General features: G+C 30.3%; 2 protein-coding genes and 1 long non-coding RNA gene across 5 annotated transcripts; 1 reads left to right on the top strand and 2 right to left on the bottom strand.

The window, feature by feature from the left end:
- Positions 1-1,225: 1,225 nt before the first annotated feature.
- On the bottom strand, positions 1,226-4,802 carry LOC115882074. 2 transcript variants are annotated; one of them, XR_004050141.1, is made up of 6 exons: positions 4,732-4,802; positions 4,483-4,644; positions 4,053-4,161; positions 3,856-3,985; positions 2,934-3,691; positions 1,226-1,345 (listed from the first exon to the last, which is right to left on the bottom strand). It is a non-coding gene; the product is annotated as an uncharacterized LOC115882074 (long non-coding RNA). The 2 variants fall into 2 exon arrangements; XR_004050140.1 differs by lacking the exon at positions 4,053-4,161.
- A 680-nt stretch (positions 4,803-5,482) lies between these two features.
- LOC115882016 (ATPase inhibitor mai-1, mitochondrial-like) lies at positions 5,483-6,099 on the bottom strand. The gene is made up of 2 exons (XM_030899828.1): positions 5,804-6,099; positions 5,483-5,743 (listed from the first exon to the last, which is right to left on the bottom strand). Exons 1-2 carry the CDS (start codon positions 5,958-5,960, stop codon positions 5,544-5,546), a joined length of 357 nt encoding a protein of 118 aa, XP_030755688.1. The 5' UTR covers positions 5,961-6,099; the 3' UTR covers positions 5,483-5,543.
- A 650-nt stretch (positions 6,100-6,749) lies between these two features.
- LOC115882002 (ornithine aminotransferase, mitochondrial) lies at positions 6,750-15,107 on the top strand. 2 transcript variants are annotated; one of them, XM_030899813.1, is made up of 6 exons: positions 6,750-6,893; positions 8,489-8,654; positions 10,480-10,704; positions 10,760-10,983; positions 12,124-12,631; positions 14,858-15,107. In XM_030899813.1, exons 2-6 carry the CDS (start codon positions 8,501-8,503, stop codon positions 15,025-15,027), a joined length of 1,281 nt encoding a protein of 426 aa, XP_030755673.1. In that variant the 5' UTR covers positions 6,750-6,893; positions 8,489-8,500; the 3' UTR covers positions 15,028-15,107. The 2 variants fall into 2 exon arrangements, with proteins under 2 accessions (XP_030755673.1, XP_030755674.1); XM_030899814.1 differs by having other exon boundaries at positions 6,810-7,013.
- Positions 15,108-16,309: the final 1,202 nt, after the last annotated feature.

Raw genomic sequence — 16,309 nt, 5'->3', positions numbered from 1 at the left:
TAAAATTAAAAGTTGTTTTATTTTTAATAATATATATATTACTCCAAAAATAATATACAGTGTACCACCCTGTATAATAATTTTGTACTATATTATATCCACAATACTGTCCACGTCCAATATATTTATACTTGTTATACAAATAAAAAACTTTTTAAAAATAATTGTGGTTTTATTTCTCCAAGAAAAATAGACAAAAGTCGATGAAAATCTCGGATTTGTATCAGAAGTGCATAAGAGCGAGGAGATATGTGTGATTTTAGGCAAGGATTAAAAATCTTCGTCGAATAAGACTGAAAAATTAAGCATTTGTATCAGGAGTACATAAGAGTAAGGAGGTAAAAATGCACGAAATAAATTCTTGACAAAATGGTGAATGTAACTGTTTACTACTGGTATCGAAAAATACCTCCTCGCACTCATATGTTCCTGATACAAATTCAAGATTGCTCATTTTTAATAAAAGCTGCCAAAAATAATTTCAACGTGGCAAATTTTGGAGTACCCGACCAACGAGTTGGAATGAGTTAGATTTTTTCGATAAACCGGCCATAACTTCTAAACTATAAGAGATATCGAGGAACGGAAGTCGGCAATCGATAGGGAATTCAATTCTCTATAAGGGTGCAAAATTAGGGGACGATCGGAGCAAAAAAAATTTTTGGTATACCTAAATATTAATATAATAATATTACTTATATCACCTCATTATAAACCTCATTTTTCGCGAAAAAAATTTTTGCTCTCCGATCGCGCCCCCGTTTTGCGCCCTTATAGAGGGTTGAAGTGCCTATCGAAAGCCGACTTCCGTTCCTCTCTAACCGTTATATTTTCCGAGATATTAAGGGTTGAAGTTTGGAAACGAGTTCGAAGTGCTAGAGATAGCAGAAATATCGTTGATCAATGCTTTATTTACATGTGGTACTAAATTTACTCCTTACCTCTTCATTCTTATGTGTTCCTGATAAAAATCGGCGATCTTTGACCTAATTTAAAAATTTTCGTGCGGTCTATGACAAAAATTGAATTTTTTGGGATTTGTATCAGGAGTACATAAGGGCGAAGAGGTAATCGTAGGTATTATTTTTATATAAAATACTATCTCTATTTCTGAACAACTTCTTAAGGGTTCTTTAGTAATTTTGTGATAATTAAATGGCTCTTTCTATTTGTCCATGATTAGACAGTATTTTCAATATATTTTGGTTCAATAAAACTCATTTTATTAATTATTGTTTATTAACATATTATTTTTTACAAAAAAAATCCAAGGTGTTGATGGACATGCTAATGACTACGTTGAGGTAAAGAAATCTTCTGGTCGCCCTTCTGGAAAGTATTGGATCTGTAAAAAATAAAGAAATTATTATTGTTGATCAAAAAATAAAGAGAAAATTTCACACCTCTACTTTTCAACCAATAACATGCTTTAATGTTGACTAGTTACCATGGCAACTGAAAAAAATTCCGGAAATTTTTTCGAGGCGCCACGAAACTTTAGTGGAAATTTTTTGACAGTTGAAAAGGTAAACATAAGATCTACAATCATAATGTGAATGAACTACAATGTCTATATATTGAAATATTACCCATTTGAGTTTTAGCATTTGATGTAACTATTTAAAAATATAATAATATTTGTTAATATTATTAACAAATTGAAATTATTTTAAAATGTCATGTTGGATTAATATTTTTTTTTTTCAAATTTAGGTGTGAAATTTTCTTACCGAATACCACGCAAGCTTAAATTATTCCTGGAAATTTTCTTTCGGGCACGAATATTTTAGGAAAATTATCCCTCGTCTTCGACTCGGGATAATTTTCAAAATATTCGTGCCCTCAAAAAAATTTCCGAAAATAATTTAAGCTCTTGTGATATTATAAGTGATAATTTGTTCACTAACAAGCTTGATTAAAAGCTGTTACTTCTACCGTATGATCGAAAAAAACCGCATCCTGTTGGCTGGGAAATAACAATCGATGACATTTCCCATATAAAACGACAGCGATCTTCAGTTCACAGCCATCGCTGACGCCGTTTTTTTTTCGATCATCTTGTATAAAGAGACACAAATTTTATATGTTACATTTTAATCTTAATTTATATTATATAATATGGTCTTCACATAAGAATATCAATAAATTTGTTAAACAAAAAAATAAATCTTTTTATTTTAAAATTTTTAAAAATTTAATTAAATTTCCTTCACCATATTGCCAAGAAATTTCGTTTTTTAGCTACTCTATGTTTAATATTTTGTATTTCATTATAATTTATAATATTGATATAATACGCCGTTTTTTCTTCGATCATAGGGTCGAAAAAAACGGCGTCAGAGATGGCTATGAAATAAAGATCGCTGTCATTTTATATGTAAAATTATATGGGAAAAATTATCGATCGTCATTTCCAAGCCAACTGGACGCCGTTTTTTTCGATCATACGGTATTTTGTATTTCATTATAATTTATAATATTGATATACGCCGATTTTTTTCCGATTATACGATCGAAAAAAAAACGGCGTCAGCGATGGCTATGAAATGAATATTGCTGTCTTTTTTTATATGGGAAATGCCATCGATCGTAATTTCCCAGCCAACTGGACACCGTTTTTTTTCGATCATATTGTATATATACAACTTAACTAAAACATTACATTTAATAAATATCTTATCTATAACTAATTATTCATATAAGGTATATTGCTTGGAGTATAAACATTTATATCAATTTTACTGTAATTCCTCATAGAAAATGATTATTTATCAATGCTCAAAGCCTGCTTGATCAAAAAACATTTTCATTGTACAGTATAAAGTTTAAAATTCCAAATTAATGTTCAAGAATAATTAATAAACTACATTATGTAACAATTCTAAACAATTTTTCAAATTTTTCTTTAACAATTTCCACAAAAAAAGACCTACTATATTTAGCTACCCCTTCAATGATCAATTTTCTTCTCATTCTACTGTTGAATTTTGAATTTTAGCAAGCTAAAGGGGCATCTTGAAGAGGTTGGTTGAATTGCAGCTGTTCAAAAAAAATCCTTGTTCCAAAGTAGTACAATGTCCCAATCAATAACTCAATTTTAAAGAGAATTAGAAAATGTATGAGAAAAAATCAATCAGAAAATGAATCCAAAGCTATACAATTCTATGTAGGCAATAGAAAGACCTAGAAGTCTTAGAAGAACAGCAGTAAAATAAACAATAATACAAATGAAAAAGGAGACGTAAAAATCCAATCAATATAAAAGAAAAATAATAAATTATATTTAAGAAAAATAAAATTTAGCGTTACTCTATATGGTATGACGAATTGAAAAAGTCATGAAAATGATATGAAAATTACTATTATCTAAAAAGACAAAAGAAATAAAATGCCTTAGAGAAAGAATTGATAAATGATGATATTATTTCCACAATCAAAAATATATGAAAGTCAAGAAATTATAAAGAAATGAAAGTAAACCAAAAACAACATAAAGTTCTAAGTAGATGGTATTGTATCAAAAAGAAAAGGAAGTGACTAAAAGCCATAAACTGGATCAAAATATAAATAGATGCTCTGAATTTATCTATGATAATAAGGAACTATAAAAATGGCACACGTTGGAATTTTTACTTAAATGCCTACTAAATGCCCTGGAACTGTATACATCCATTGATTTGTCGCAGAAAATCTGTAACAAAGAAATAAATAATATTTTATTAAAATACTTGTGTTTTTTTTTGTTTCATATTAATATTATACATATATTATGTTAAAAAATATAGTTACTCTGTTAAGAAACATTTAATAAATTTATTAAAATTATTGTTTTAAAAAAATAAAAAATAAACTTACTTTTAACCGGATAATATAAAACCAATCTCGTAAATGAGCATGATGAACAAACATAAGAATTCCCTAATGACCAAGGTCTCTTCTTGTAGGTCGTCTTTATATGCCTGAGTGTGTTTTATTAATATCACTCCTAAACAAGAAAATTATAATTAAAGCATTATAATAATAACGCAATGCAAATTTGTTAGTAAAAATACCTATAACGACAGTGTATATTAAAAATGCAAAAACATTTCTTTTTATCTGAAGAATTATGTAATTGTTGAGAATGGGCGGTTCCTTTAGGTGTACTAACACAGACTTATTCTAAAATAAAGAGAAAATAACGTTTAGGAATAAAAGGCATCTTTAAACTCTACTAAAAAAATGGCCAAAAAGAATACCAAATGTTTCTAATATAAAGCAATATTCTAAATAACTTTAATTTGGCATTTATTGTACAATAGAGACATCAAGGAATGTAATATCTAAGAAAAAGTAAATTATGAAAACTGGAAAAAGGTATAAACCTTGATTATAGACAAGGGTTTAAGTTATTTAGTAGGTATCAGCTTTTAATGATCATGTAATTGAAATATTTAAAAGTGAAAGAAACTATAAAAAACAAGCAAAATAATGGGTACTTACATATTCAGGAGATTAAAGAGGCCTTAAGGAACAGAATAAGGTCAAATAGTGCATAAAATAACCACTTTTTCTATCAAAAATCATAAAAATTGTAAAAGAACTTCCAAAACGGAAAATGTCACCCTGTCTTGATCATTTTTTGCTGCATAAATAATCCTGTGCCTAAAAGAAAATACTTATTCTACTGAAATAAAGTGTGTATTATATGTTTATTAGAATTTGTAACGATTTAATTCGTTTTATACTTACATAAATAAGATTACATTATTAGATCTTTGCATAAACATTAAAATCTTGGCGACATTTTCGTTCAAAATTGTCTCACTTTTTTTGCACAATGGCGCCACAAGCGCTCTTCTTCTTTTTCGTTTATCAGGGCTTAAAAGAATGTAACCACAGAATCAAAGTTATGTTCTTCTTCTTTTCTATATTTATGGTCCTAAACATGCGCAACCACAGATTTCATATAGATTTTCTTCTTCTTTATTTTTAAATGGCTAGAACTTATGTAGGTCATCTGGCAAGTGTCCAGAAAAAAATAATCTATAGGAGGGATATCAAATTATATCTATGGTTTATTATTAGACAAAGATAACAATAATAATAAACAAGTACAGCAATACTCAATAAAAAAATTAATTTGAAGCAGTTTGAAGATTTTAAACTGTGATTTTAAGGTGATTTTATGGATTTTAAGAACACGCAAAATTCAAGAAACAGTATTTAAACTAGTTTTATCTTATCATATCCTGTATACACTAATGCTGAATCTCTTGTTAATTCTTACAAGAAAAAATAGAGAATAATAAACAGTTTTCAAAAACAGACTGATTTGTTATTACTTCAAGTAAAATGTAATTTTTTTAATAATTAGTGTTTGGTAAAAAAATCATACGCTAAAAATTTATCCCCAATTAACTTGTACCGGTATACCACTTGTACCTATTTAAGAGAAGCTCTATATATAGGGTGGCCCTGTATTCAATAAAATCTCCATAAAAAAACTGATAATTTTTTAATGTGTCTATTTCTTATACATTGAAATTTGTTTTTGTTTCTCCTTATGAACAGCTTTTATTATCATCTATTTCTTCCTCAATTTCTTCAGCTATGCGTTTATTTCTTTTGATTGCGCTTTGGTGTTTCTTAATTTCATTTTCTCTTAAAGCGTTCTCTTCAGTTAGTTTGTCTTTTAATTCGCTTAATAATTCTTTTTGTTTTTTGTGAAAATACTCTTCTTCTCTAGCTGCGCCAGCTTTTCCTGAAAAAAAAAATCAATGTAATTTTTTTTATTAAATTTTAAATTATTTCTCCCACTTACCAAATGGTCCTCCTGCTTCCCTGATTGATCCTCCACCTCCTCCACCTTTGCCTGCTCCTGATCCCAAGTCTCCTAATACTCCGGTATCATATTTCTTTGAAAATTTCCTCCAAATTATTCTAATACTTGATATAAAAGAATGATAAATCTTGAGCATATGAAATGTGAATTTTATCTAATAATTTTTCTTATTAAATATACCAAATATACTAAAATTTGGAATATTATTAACTAAAGCAGAATTAAGAAAAAAGACACAGCGTTTTTAAATTTTGACGTTATAATTTTTTGATTAATGTGCGCGATTGACTTACTGGTTGCCTAACCATTGTTCTAATCGAGAACATTGAGAAAAAATTATCGTTAATAGCATAGAGTTTAAAATAAATAGGCTTGTCTCTCGCTGAAACTCACTTAAAACTACTAACATTTCAGATTAGTGTTAGTCATATCCTAAAAGTATATCTAATTTTGCACATTTCTTGTAAAATTCAGTTAATTTCAACCGCTATAATTGTTTTTAATTTAAAATTATAACTCGTATTATATTCACAGCTTTACACTACCTGTTTTTTAGACATTTAATAATATTTTTTTAAACATCTGATAAAACCTATATCTATCTATTTAAATTAGTTATTATTTTATACTTAAAATCACATTTTGTCGTTCAAAATATTACATTTTTGTGTCAAGGCGAGTTTTACTGGTTGCATATGGTACTATACTTTTGAAAATTTTATTCAAAAAGTTTGCGTTTTGTGCGCTTATCAATCTCATTCTATTTTTGGAAAACAGCGATTTCTTCAGCTTGGTATCGAGACGATTACCGATAAGACTTTCAATTATAACGTCAATAATTATCGAAGAATGTTTCAATTTGTTCCGTATCTTAATTTTTTACAAAAATGCTGGAGATATGGACTGTCGAAAACACTTAAACCAACAGGCTTGGGGTTCTAGAGATAACAGAATACACAAAACTCTTTAAATACAGCTGGAAATATTAAAGAAATGCCAATAACACATCTCACTTGAAAGTAGCACGTTTAAAAACGGAACGCATTTTATTTTGAACATTTAAAACAGGGTAAATTCGATTTTTTTTCTATATATTTCGAGTTTTCTAAATTATTTTATTGTATTTCTGTGTGCAAACGAGTTACTATAGTGTTAGTTAAAAACTGCATCAACGCGATAGACGGTCAAGGTTTGTTGTTTATAAGTTGAATTTCATCAAGGATAATTTTAATTGAATTCATTATTAAAGCTATTTTTAGAAACAACATAAATTCGTATGTATTCTATAATACATGGTGGATAGTTAAAAAGTATATATTTTAATAAAAAAATAATATGTTGATGCTTTATGAAAAAAACAATATTCGAATAATAATGTAATTTTATTGCGTCCTAACAAATCAGCGTTTGGTAAAAATCAATACATATACTTTTAGGAAATTGAACGGTCTTCAAAAAAGGTCTGATATGAATTTTCAGTTAATCGGCTCGTTTGAAAGTTATTGAAGGTTAAAGTTCAACTCCAAATCGTATATGACACCTTCCACAATTTTTTATATTTTCTCACCAAATGGCTCAAAAACATAAAATATGATTTTAGGCGTTTGAGCCATTATTTCGTGATAAAATATGATAGTTTATGTTTATGAGCCAATATTTTGTAATAAAATATAAAAAAGTATGGAAGTTATCAATACGATTTGAAGTTTTGAACTTCAATAACTTTCAAAGGAGTCGATTAAGTGAAAATTTATATCAGACCTTTTTTGAATACCGTTCAATTTTCTACAAGAATATGTTTTGATTTTTACCAAACGCTGATTTGTTAGGACCGAATAAAATACAAAAAAAAATTGTTTCCCCTCTTAATATTAGTTTTAAAATTCAAACTTTACCAGCATTTTTTTTCTCATCATCCTGAACGATATTTTCATAGTAACTAAAAAGAAAAAAAATGTTTGGTGCACCCTAGTATACAGAGCGTCGTAATACAAATAAATGTCGTATACAGGGCATCGAATAAGCCGGTATATACCAGCGATTCTTAAAATATAAGCATTGTTTTTCCTAAATTTTTAAAATTAAAAATAGCCCGGTTAAAAAAATGTTACATTTTTCCAGGTCTACCTTTTCTTAAAATCTATGTACTTGTTTAGGAGACACCCTGTATATTAGCATGTCTCTCTGTTATTTATATTTTATATACATTTTTTTTGTTTCATTCATATACATTTTGTTGTTGATTTTCGACGTTCTTATAGTGATTCTTTATATTTTACTGAATAGGTATATGTTTCATTGCTAGATTTTTTACAACACAGTGCACGTGCACGTATGAAAGTAGCTGACCTCTTACCAATACGCATGCATGTTTGCATAATACAAAAAAAAAACTGAATAAGTGTTATGTTTACTCTAGCCAACTCGTTTAACATTTTGGAATAATAATTTGTTTACGACCACTTTTATTCTTAATTATTGTCTGTTGTGTTGATAATTTTGACTCAAACCTGTTGATAATTCCAAATTAACTTCATTTAATTGTTTAATCCGGTGCCTGAGAGATAAAAAAAAACTATATATAAATCGGTTTTAAATTGTTATTTGTTGTGGACGACTAAACCTGTTATACAGTGAAGCGAAAAAGTGCATTTACCTTTACAGGACACCGTTAAAATGCTTTCCAAGTATCGTACTTGTACCAGGCTGGTCAAAAGTGTCCAAAAAGACTCGTTGAGGAGTATTTCGTCACAAGAAGTTATAGCAAAGGAGGAGAAATATGCCGCGCATAATTACCATCCATTACCGGTAGTACTATCCAAAGCAAAAGGTTAGTACTTCACAACCAAATCAATTTATTATTTTTTATATTTTATTCTAAAAGGTAATAATTCTAAATATAATAGGTATAATTAATATTGAATTATATAATTATTTGTAATAAATAAGATGCTCGTGTGTATTTAAATCAAAGTCAATGAATCTTTCACATGACATTATCATCAAGTGTTTTTTGTTTCAAATGCAGGAAGTTGTGGAGGTACCTTCTACAAATACTTGAAATTATTTGTATTAGTGTGATACTTATGATTTATCTAGACATTAAGTTATTTAAGGCTTCGTATAAGCGGATGACATGTACTCATAATCTTTGAGGAAATTTTATTCTTTTAAAAAATCATTTTAAAAAGATTTTTTTTCAACAAAGAAGCGTTGATTTAAAAAAAATTGTTATCTAAGAAGCTAAATTAACTCTCATTGTAATATTGGTACTGAATGTCCCTTAAAAAAGCAAGTATTTTAACTTGTAGTATACAGGATGTTACAAAAAACATGTGCCATCTCTCGTGGGGAGATTCCTTACGTAAAAATAAAATTTATTTTTCATATCAACATAGATCTGATTCTGCTTTGTTTTGTAGCTACAGGGTGTTAAAATCTTAATAATCTTTCGATTTATTAAAATTTTCTTCCAAGTTCTTTTAGTGATCGAGTGAAAATTTTATGGGCAAAAGTTACTATAAGTGCTACATATTTTAATTTTTAATGCTAAAAAAGTGTCGATAAATTCATCAAGGACGTGCATATGGGTTATCATTGGAATATTTTTCAAAAAAAAAACATGTGCGCCACTGACTTTTCTCTTTTGATATCAAAATTGTGTAGGCCGTTTAATGCCAATTAAAAGTTATCTAACAAAATATCAAGATATTTTGTCGAAATTTTCTTGATCACAATTATGATCACAATTAATAAAATTAGAATAAAAATAAAATAAATAAATTATATATTTTACTTAATTTATTATTAAATATTATTACTATTAGTCCAACATTCAGCAATTTCTAATAAAAAGATAATGGTATTTAAAATAATTACAAAAAAAACTAATTTTAAAAATCTTTAACTCTAAAACTATGCATTTCCATACCCATGTTTATAGGCACTTTTTTTCATATTTTTTGATGAGGAATCAATGAGTACTTATTTGAAACTTTCGCAAGTTAAAGTTATATTAAAATTTTTAAGGTTGCTAATATAGACTTGGATCAAGGCAAATTAATAAAATTGCGTTTATCTCATCAAGGAGGCCGAAATCGACAAAATATCAAGAGACAATTTTTAATCGGCATTAAAGTGCTTACACTATTTCACTAACGAGAAAAAAAGTCAGTGGCGTACATGCTTTTTTTAGAAAAATATTCCAGTGATAACCCATATGCACGGTCCTGGTGAATATGTCTAGACTTTTTTAGCTTTAAAATATGTCGCATTTATAGTAAGTTTTACCCCCAAAATTTCATTCGAAACGCTAAAAGTACATGCAAGAAAATTGTAATAAATCGAAAAAATATAAAGACTTTAACACCCTGTAGCTACAAAACATAGCAGAATCGGAGCTATGTTGATATGAAAATAATTCTTATTTTTACGTGAGGAATCTCCCCACGAGGGATGGCACCTGTTTTTTGAAACACCCTGTAAACAACCCTAAAAACACTCTATTGAATTTTTTTTTCACAAAAACAAACTGTAATTTCTTACTTGAATGAAACTATATGTAGAGGTAGGGTTGTAGCTATTCTATATTTTTTTGAGCTTGATTTTACTGATACTTTTTTTTATTTAAATGGTAAAAATCTTTTAAATTTTAGGTGCAGTCGTATGGGATGTGGAGGGCAAAAAATACTTCGATTATCTCAGCGGATATTCAGCCAACAACTTCGGCCACTGCCATCCAAAAATAGTAGAAGCCCTCAGAACACAAGCGGGAATTTTACATCACACATCCAGGGCATTTTTCAATGATGTTCTTGGAGAGTATGCGGAAAAAATCACTAAATTATTCGGCTACGATAAAGTACTGCCAATGAACACAGGTATATATTTATGTCTGTATAGTTTTCAATATCTTTAATATTTTCATTTTTCCAGGTGTCGAAGCAGATGATACCGCTTGTAAACTTGCCAGAAAATGGGGATACAGGAAGAAAAAAATCCCTAACAACCAGGCTAAGATTATATTTTGCAGTGACAATTTTTGGGGTAGATCCCTAGCTGCTGTCTCCGCATCTACTGACCCTTCGAGTTTTGAAGGCTACGGACCATACATGCCCGGCTTTTCCTGTGTCCCTTTTAATGACCTTAAAGCGCTCGAGGTAATCTTTAGATTTCATACTTGACTTCCATACATGTCGTACGACACTCCCTACCGTCTACGACCCGTCTTAAAGCGAGTAGTTCAAATGTCCCAACCCCAAAAAATAGTTTTAGGCCTAGTCTACACGTAAAATTTTACCTGTCGGTTATTATTACCTGTTCAGTTAGAATAACGTATCAAGTAAAACCTTGTTTGTAAATACTTAATTTAAGCTATTTACTTAAGAAAATATTAATAACTAGTTGAAGCCTGGCGCATCCGCCACAACAGGAAAAAAAAACATTTCTTATTTCTTGTTTAATTAAATGAAAAACAAAAAATCCGGCGACGACAGTTTTTAGAAGAGCCAATTAGATAACTTTTAGTAAAAAAAGCAACTTTCTAGAGCAAGTCGTTACTTCAGTAGAGACGACACAGATAAACATTAGCATTTTATATTTTGAAAATTGCCGCATTTTGTTAAGCGGTTTTCAATTTTGTTGAAAATATGCTTCAACGTTTCTTTCTCTATGTTGAAATATTCGTAAAAATTTTGTTGATGAGCTGTGAGTTGTGGATATAATGTATTACAGTATATATTATATGATACTCTTGAATATATGAGGGTTCAGACGTGAACTGGATCAAGTCCTATAAGATAATTATGGTGAAAATGAGAGTTAAAGTTTTTTAATGTTACCTAATTAAAATAAAACAAGCTGGAGAAGAAAACTTGACATAATGCTTTAATATATTTTAAATTGTATAATTACAAATTAAAGCTTTGACTAAAGTAACTCAAAACTTTTTGGCAAACGGATTTTTCGAAAGTCAAATTCCAACGAGATGAAACTACCTCTCAAATATTACCAAGTTATATAATAATATCGCCATATTGTTTTTTCTCATGCTGACATAAATGTGAGAAAATTTTATCCAGTTTGTATGTTAATGGAAATTCTTGCTTTGCTTTATCATCATCATTACAAATGATTAAATTCGACGCGAACGAAGTCGCTGGTACACGCTAGTATTTTAATAAATAAAATAGTAGGAAATTGGACTTGATCGATTTTAATTCTGACGACTCCTCTCCTCCTGATAGCTTTTGTGTTGTTTTGAGACAGTGCACTTATTTTTCTTTCTAAAACGTTTTCAGACAGCTCTCTCTGATCCACACGTCTGCGGTTTTATGGTCGAGCCCATCCAAGGAGAGGCAGGCATCAAAGTGCCCGACGAAGGCTACCTCAAAGGAATCAGACAGCTTTGCGACAAATACAACGTCCTCTGGATAGCGGACGAGATCCAGACCGGTCTGGGAAGAACCGGAAAACGCCTGGCCATAGATCACGAAAACGTCCTTCCAGACATCCTAGTCCTAGGCAAAGCCCTGGGCGGCGGCGTTTATCCAGTCTCGGCAGCCCTGGCAAACGACCCCGTGATGCTTGTGATCGAGCCGGGGACTCACGGTTCGACGTTCGGCGGGAATCCCCTGGCTTGCAAGGTTGCCATAGCGGCCTTGGATGTGTTGGAAAATGAGAAAATAGCGGCGAACGCTGCGAAGCTGGGTGATATTTTTCGGAGTGAGCTGAACAGTCGGTTGAACAAGAAGGTGATCATTGAGATAAGAGGGAAGGGTTTGATGAACGCTGTCGTGATCAATAGAAGTAAGTTATGGTGAAAATTGCAATAGAAGTAAGTACAGGGTTTCTCTAAATAAAGTGCAAGAATTTTAGTTAGTAGAATATTTTGACACCAATTTGTAGCCAACAGGTATGGTACGCTATTAAGTTTTTTTCAAAGTAAAAAACAAGGTACACAAACAAACAAACAAAAGATAATACAAAACATTATACAAATAATATTGTCAGTCTTATTGTTAAAATAAACATTTATAAATGTTTATAATTTCAAAAAACAAAAAAAAAATAGAAATAATATTTAAAAATATTTAGCTAGTTTATAGTAAAATATCAATGACCTCTAAATAAATTCATTTCGATGTCATTAGTAAATATAGCAATAGCAAACATTAGACCAGTGTTTACAAGATCAAATTTGATTTTCAAAATATAATTCATTTACGGCGTAGAAAGCCTTGTCTAGTAAATAAGAGTTCAATGCTTTGCGAAATGAAAAAATGATGTTATGGATTTGATTTCAAATGGTATTGTGCATTTTTTTCGATATAATATTGAACTTTTAACTAACTCTGAGCGTGGGGTAGGTAGATAAAGATCTTGCTCCGCGTTCCTGAGTGGATAAGTGTGAGATGGCCTTTCTTGAGAAGCTGATACATGTTTACGTATTAGGCAAACGGATTCAAATATAAATAGGAAAGGAATAGTCAATATTTTTAATTTTTTAAGTCCCGGCAATGAGTTCTTCTGTTTAGTCCCAGTGAATATCGAACAGCTCTCTTCTGGAGCCTGAAAATGCGGTCAAATTGAGTCGCACAACACGCACCCCAGAATGGAAGGGCATACCTGAGGTGCGACTCAAAAAGTGCATAATAAACAGTTCTAGCCACTGACAAGTTAAGCTCCTTAGAAACAGACCTTAATGCAAAACAGGCAGAGCTCAATTTTTTCGACAAAGCTTCGATATGTATGTCCCATTTCAGAGAATTGTCCACAACAAGCCCTAAGAATTTTACAGATTTGACGACGTCAATGGTGGTGTTGTTAAGTACAAAAGGCTGCAACGAGCTTTTATACGACAAAGCTTTAGTTTTAGAGATGTTGAGACTCAGGAGGTCGTGAATCGCAAAGAAGAAAGATTTAATGGTGATTAAGTCATTTGATATAATCCTATGAAGTGCCGTGACGTCCTTGTTGCTCCAAGTGAAGCTAGTGTCGTCCCCTCAAAAGACATATTTTGCCACTGATGTTTATGTTAGCAATGTCGTTAATAAAAAGAAGAAACAAAATAGGGCCTAGTACTGAGCCTTGTGGTACTCCACATTCTATTGGCTTGCTATAAGACAACGTGGTATCCACCCTCACAAGTTGACTTCTGTTCCTCATATACGACTTAAACCATTCGAGAGATGATCCCCTGAACCCATAGTGCTGCAGTTTATTAATTAAGATCTTATGATTTACACAATCGAACGCCTTAGAAAAATCACAGAAAATTGTTGCTGTAGAATGATGGTTGTTTAGGCTGGAGTAAACTTTATTAAGGAGGGAAAACATAGCATCATTTGTGGACTTGTTGCTTAGAAATCCAAATTGATATTCAGTAAGTATTTTGTACTTAAACAGAAAAGATACCAGCCTTCTTTTAACCAACCTTTCTATGATCTTAGATAGCGTTGGAAGGAGTGCAATTGGGCGATAGTTAGAAGCTTCATCTTTGTCTTCTCCTTTATGCAGAGGAATGATTATTGCCGTCTTAAGACATTTTGGAAAAATACCATTTTGGAACGACATGTTTATTAAAGTTGTTAGGTGATTCAGAGTGCAGAAAACATTTTTAAAGTTAGCCCGTCGGTCCCAGAAGATGATTTATTTTTGATGGTATTAATTGTACTGTATTCTAAAACTACGGGCGAAAAAAAGAAACTGTGTAAGTTTACAATATCATTAGAGAGATAAGAAAGTGGATCATGAGGAGGACATATGGTATTAGTTAAGTTTTTCGCTACATTTACAAAGTAATCGTTAAGGTTCTCAGGTGAGGCAGAGATATTGCTAGACGAAGAAGCTTTGTTTCTCAACTCATTCACAATAGACCATGTTTCTTTAGCAACATTACCAGAATTGACTATTCTCCTATTATATATATCCTTGTACTTATTTTGGAGCAACTGTGTATAGTGATTCAAAAAAACTCACGATTTCAATGTATTACTATTTGAACTATATTACTCTCTTTTTTTGATATTTCAGATTATGCCGATGCCTGGAACGTATGTCTGAAATTAAAAGAAAACGGTCTAATAGCCAAACAAACTCACGAAGACGTGATAAGATTTGCACCAGCCCTGGTTATTACCGAAGAAGAATTGTACCAATCGATAGAAATCATTGTCAATACGATCAACAGTATTCCTTCATGATACCGCTAAAGCCTCGAAGAATTTACTAAAACTTTTTTGTTGTATATATATTTTATTATACACGTTTTTTTTTCACGCAAATATATCTGTTTAATTGTTTTTAAAATCGTTTTATTTAAACAGTCTTTAAGGCAATATGATTCAAAAATCAAAATACAGAAAAATTACACATCGTTGCAAAGTGTAAAATAATTACATTAAGCTTAACAGGCACAGCATTGCCTTGAATTAATAATAAACATATAAACACTTAAACCAAAAACTCGTAATACAAAGTGTCAAAACGAAAGACAATGTCAGGAAATAAATAAATAAATCTGGCAACCTGAATCGCTAGCGGGAAACTTAAATTTCAGTTAGTGTCCAATAGTTTTTTTTATTTGAATGTCTCACTTTTTACCTAAATATGTTGTCTCTTTTTTACACCTACCATTTGACCCTATAGTTCAATTTTCGAAAGGTTTTTACTAGGACTTAAATATCAAATAAAAACAATCATTTTTTTTGTTGTATATATATTTTATTATATATGTTTTATTTCTCACAAATATAACTATATTTAATTGGTTTTAAAATACTCTTATTTCAACAGTCTTTACATCAATATGTTGTACATTTTGGATACTTTAATTACTTTTTTGGTCCTTTGAATCAACTTTAAACGTAACCAGATCAAAAATGAACAAAATGACAACCAAAAATATGTAAATAATAGTAATACTCCTCCAGGGTGTAATTTATTTTTTCCCTAAATATTTTGTTCTCTGTGGGTACCTTTTTGAGGTACACCCTGTATATCTCTCGGTTAATTCAAAGAACACCTTTACGTCTACGATAAGGCAAAAGCTTAATAATAATTTCTAACTAACTAAAGTTAAAATTCTCCCAATATCAAAAGGATGTATACGTTTTTTTTTCTATGTGTAAAATAAGTACACAAATTTAACAAAGTTCAAAAATGAAATAAATATTTTTTTATACTCCCAAACAATCAGAATCGGGTTAAATAACCTTTAAATTAACATTATCATATTTTTTTGAATGTTTTGCCGCTATAATCAAAAACCATGCACTCGAAACTCGTTATAACTAACCAAATCCTGACCTATCTATGTTTACTTCCAAAAATAATGGTGCATAATTGATTAAAACAATTATTTTGGATTTTATTTGTGTCCCGATACGAAAAAATTATCTATCGTTGACCCCACTGTATCGTTCAAAATATTTATTTCGTCAAAATTTTCCAAATCAAAAAATTCCGTAATTTCAACACTCGTTT

Source organism: Sitophilus oryzae, unplaced genomic scaffold (assembly GCF_002938485.1).
Source record: "Sitophilus oryzae breed Bouriz unplaced genomic scaffold, Soryzae_2.0 scaffold_1745_pilon_pilon, whole genome shotgun sequence".
NCBI classification, from domain to species: Eukaryota; Metazoa; Arthropoda; class Insecta; order Coleoptera; family Curculionidae; genus Sitophilus; species Sitophilus oryzae.
This window is presented reverse-complemented; position numbering and strand designations above follow the sequence as displayed.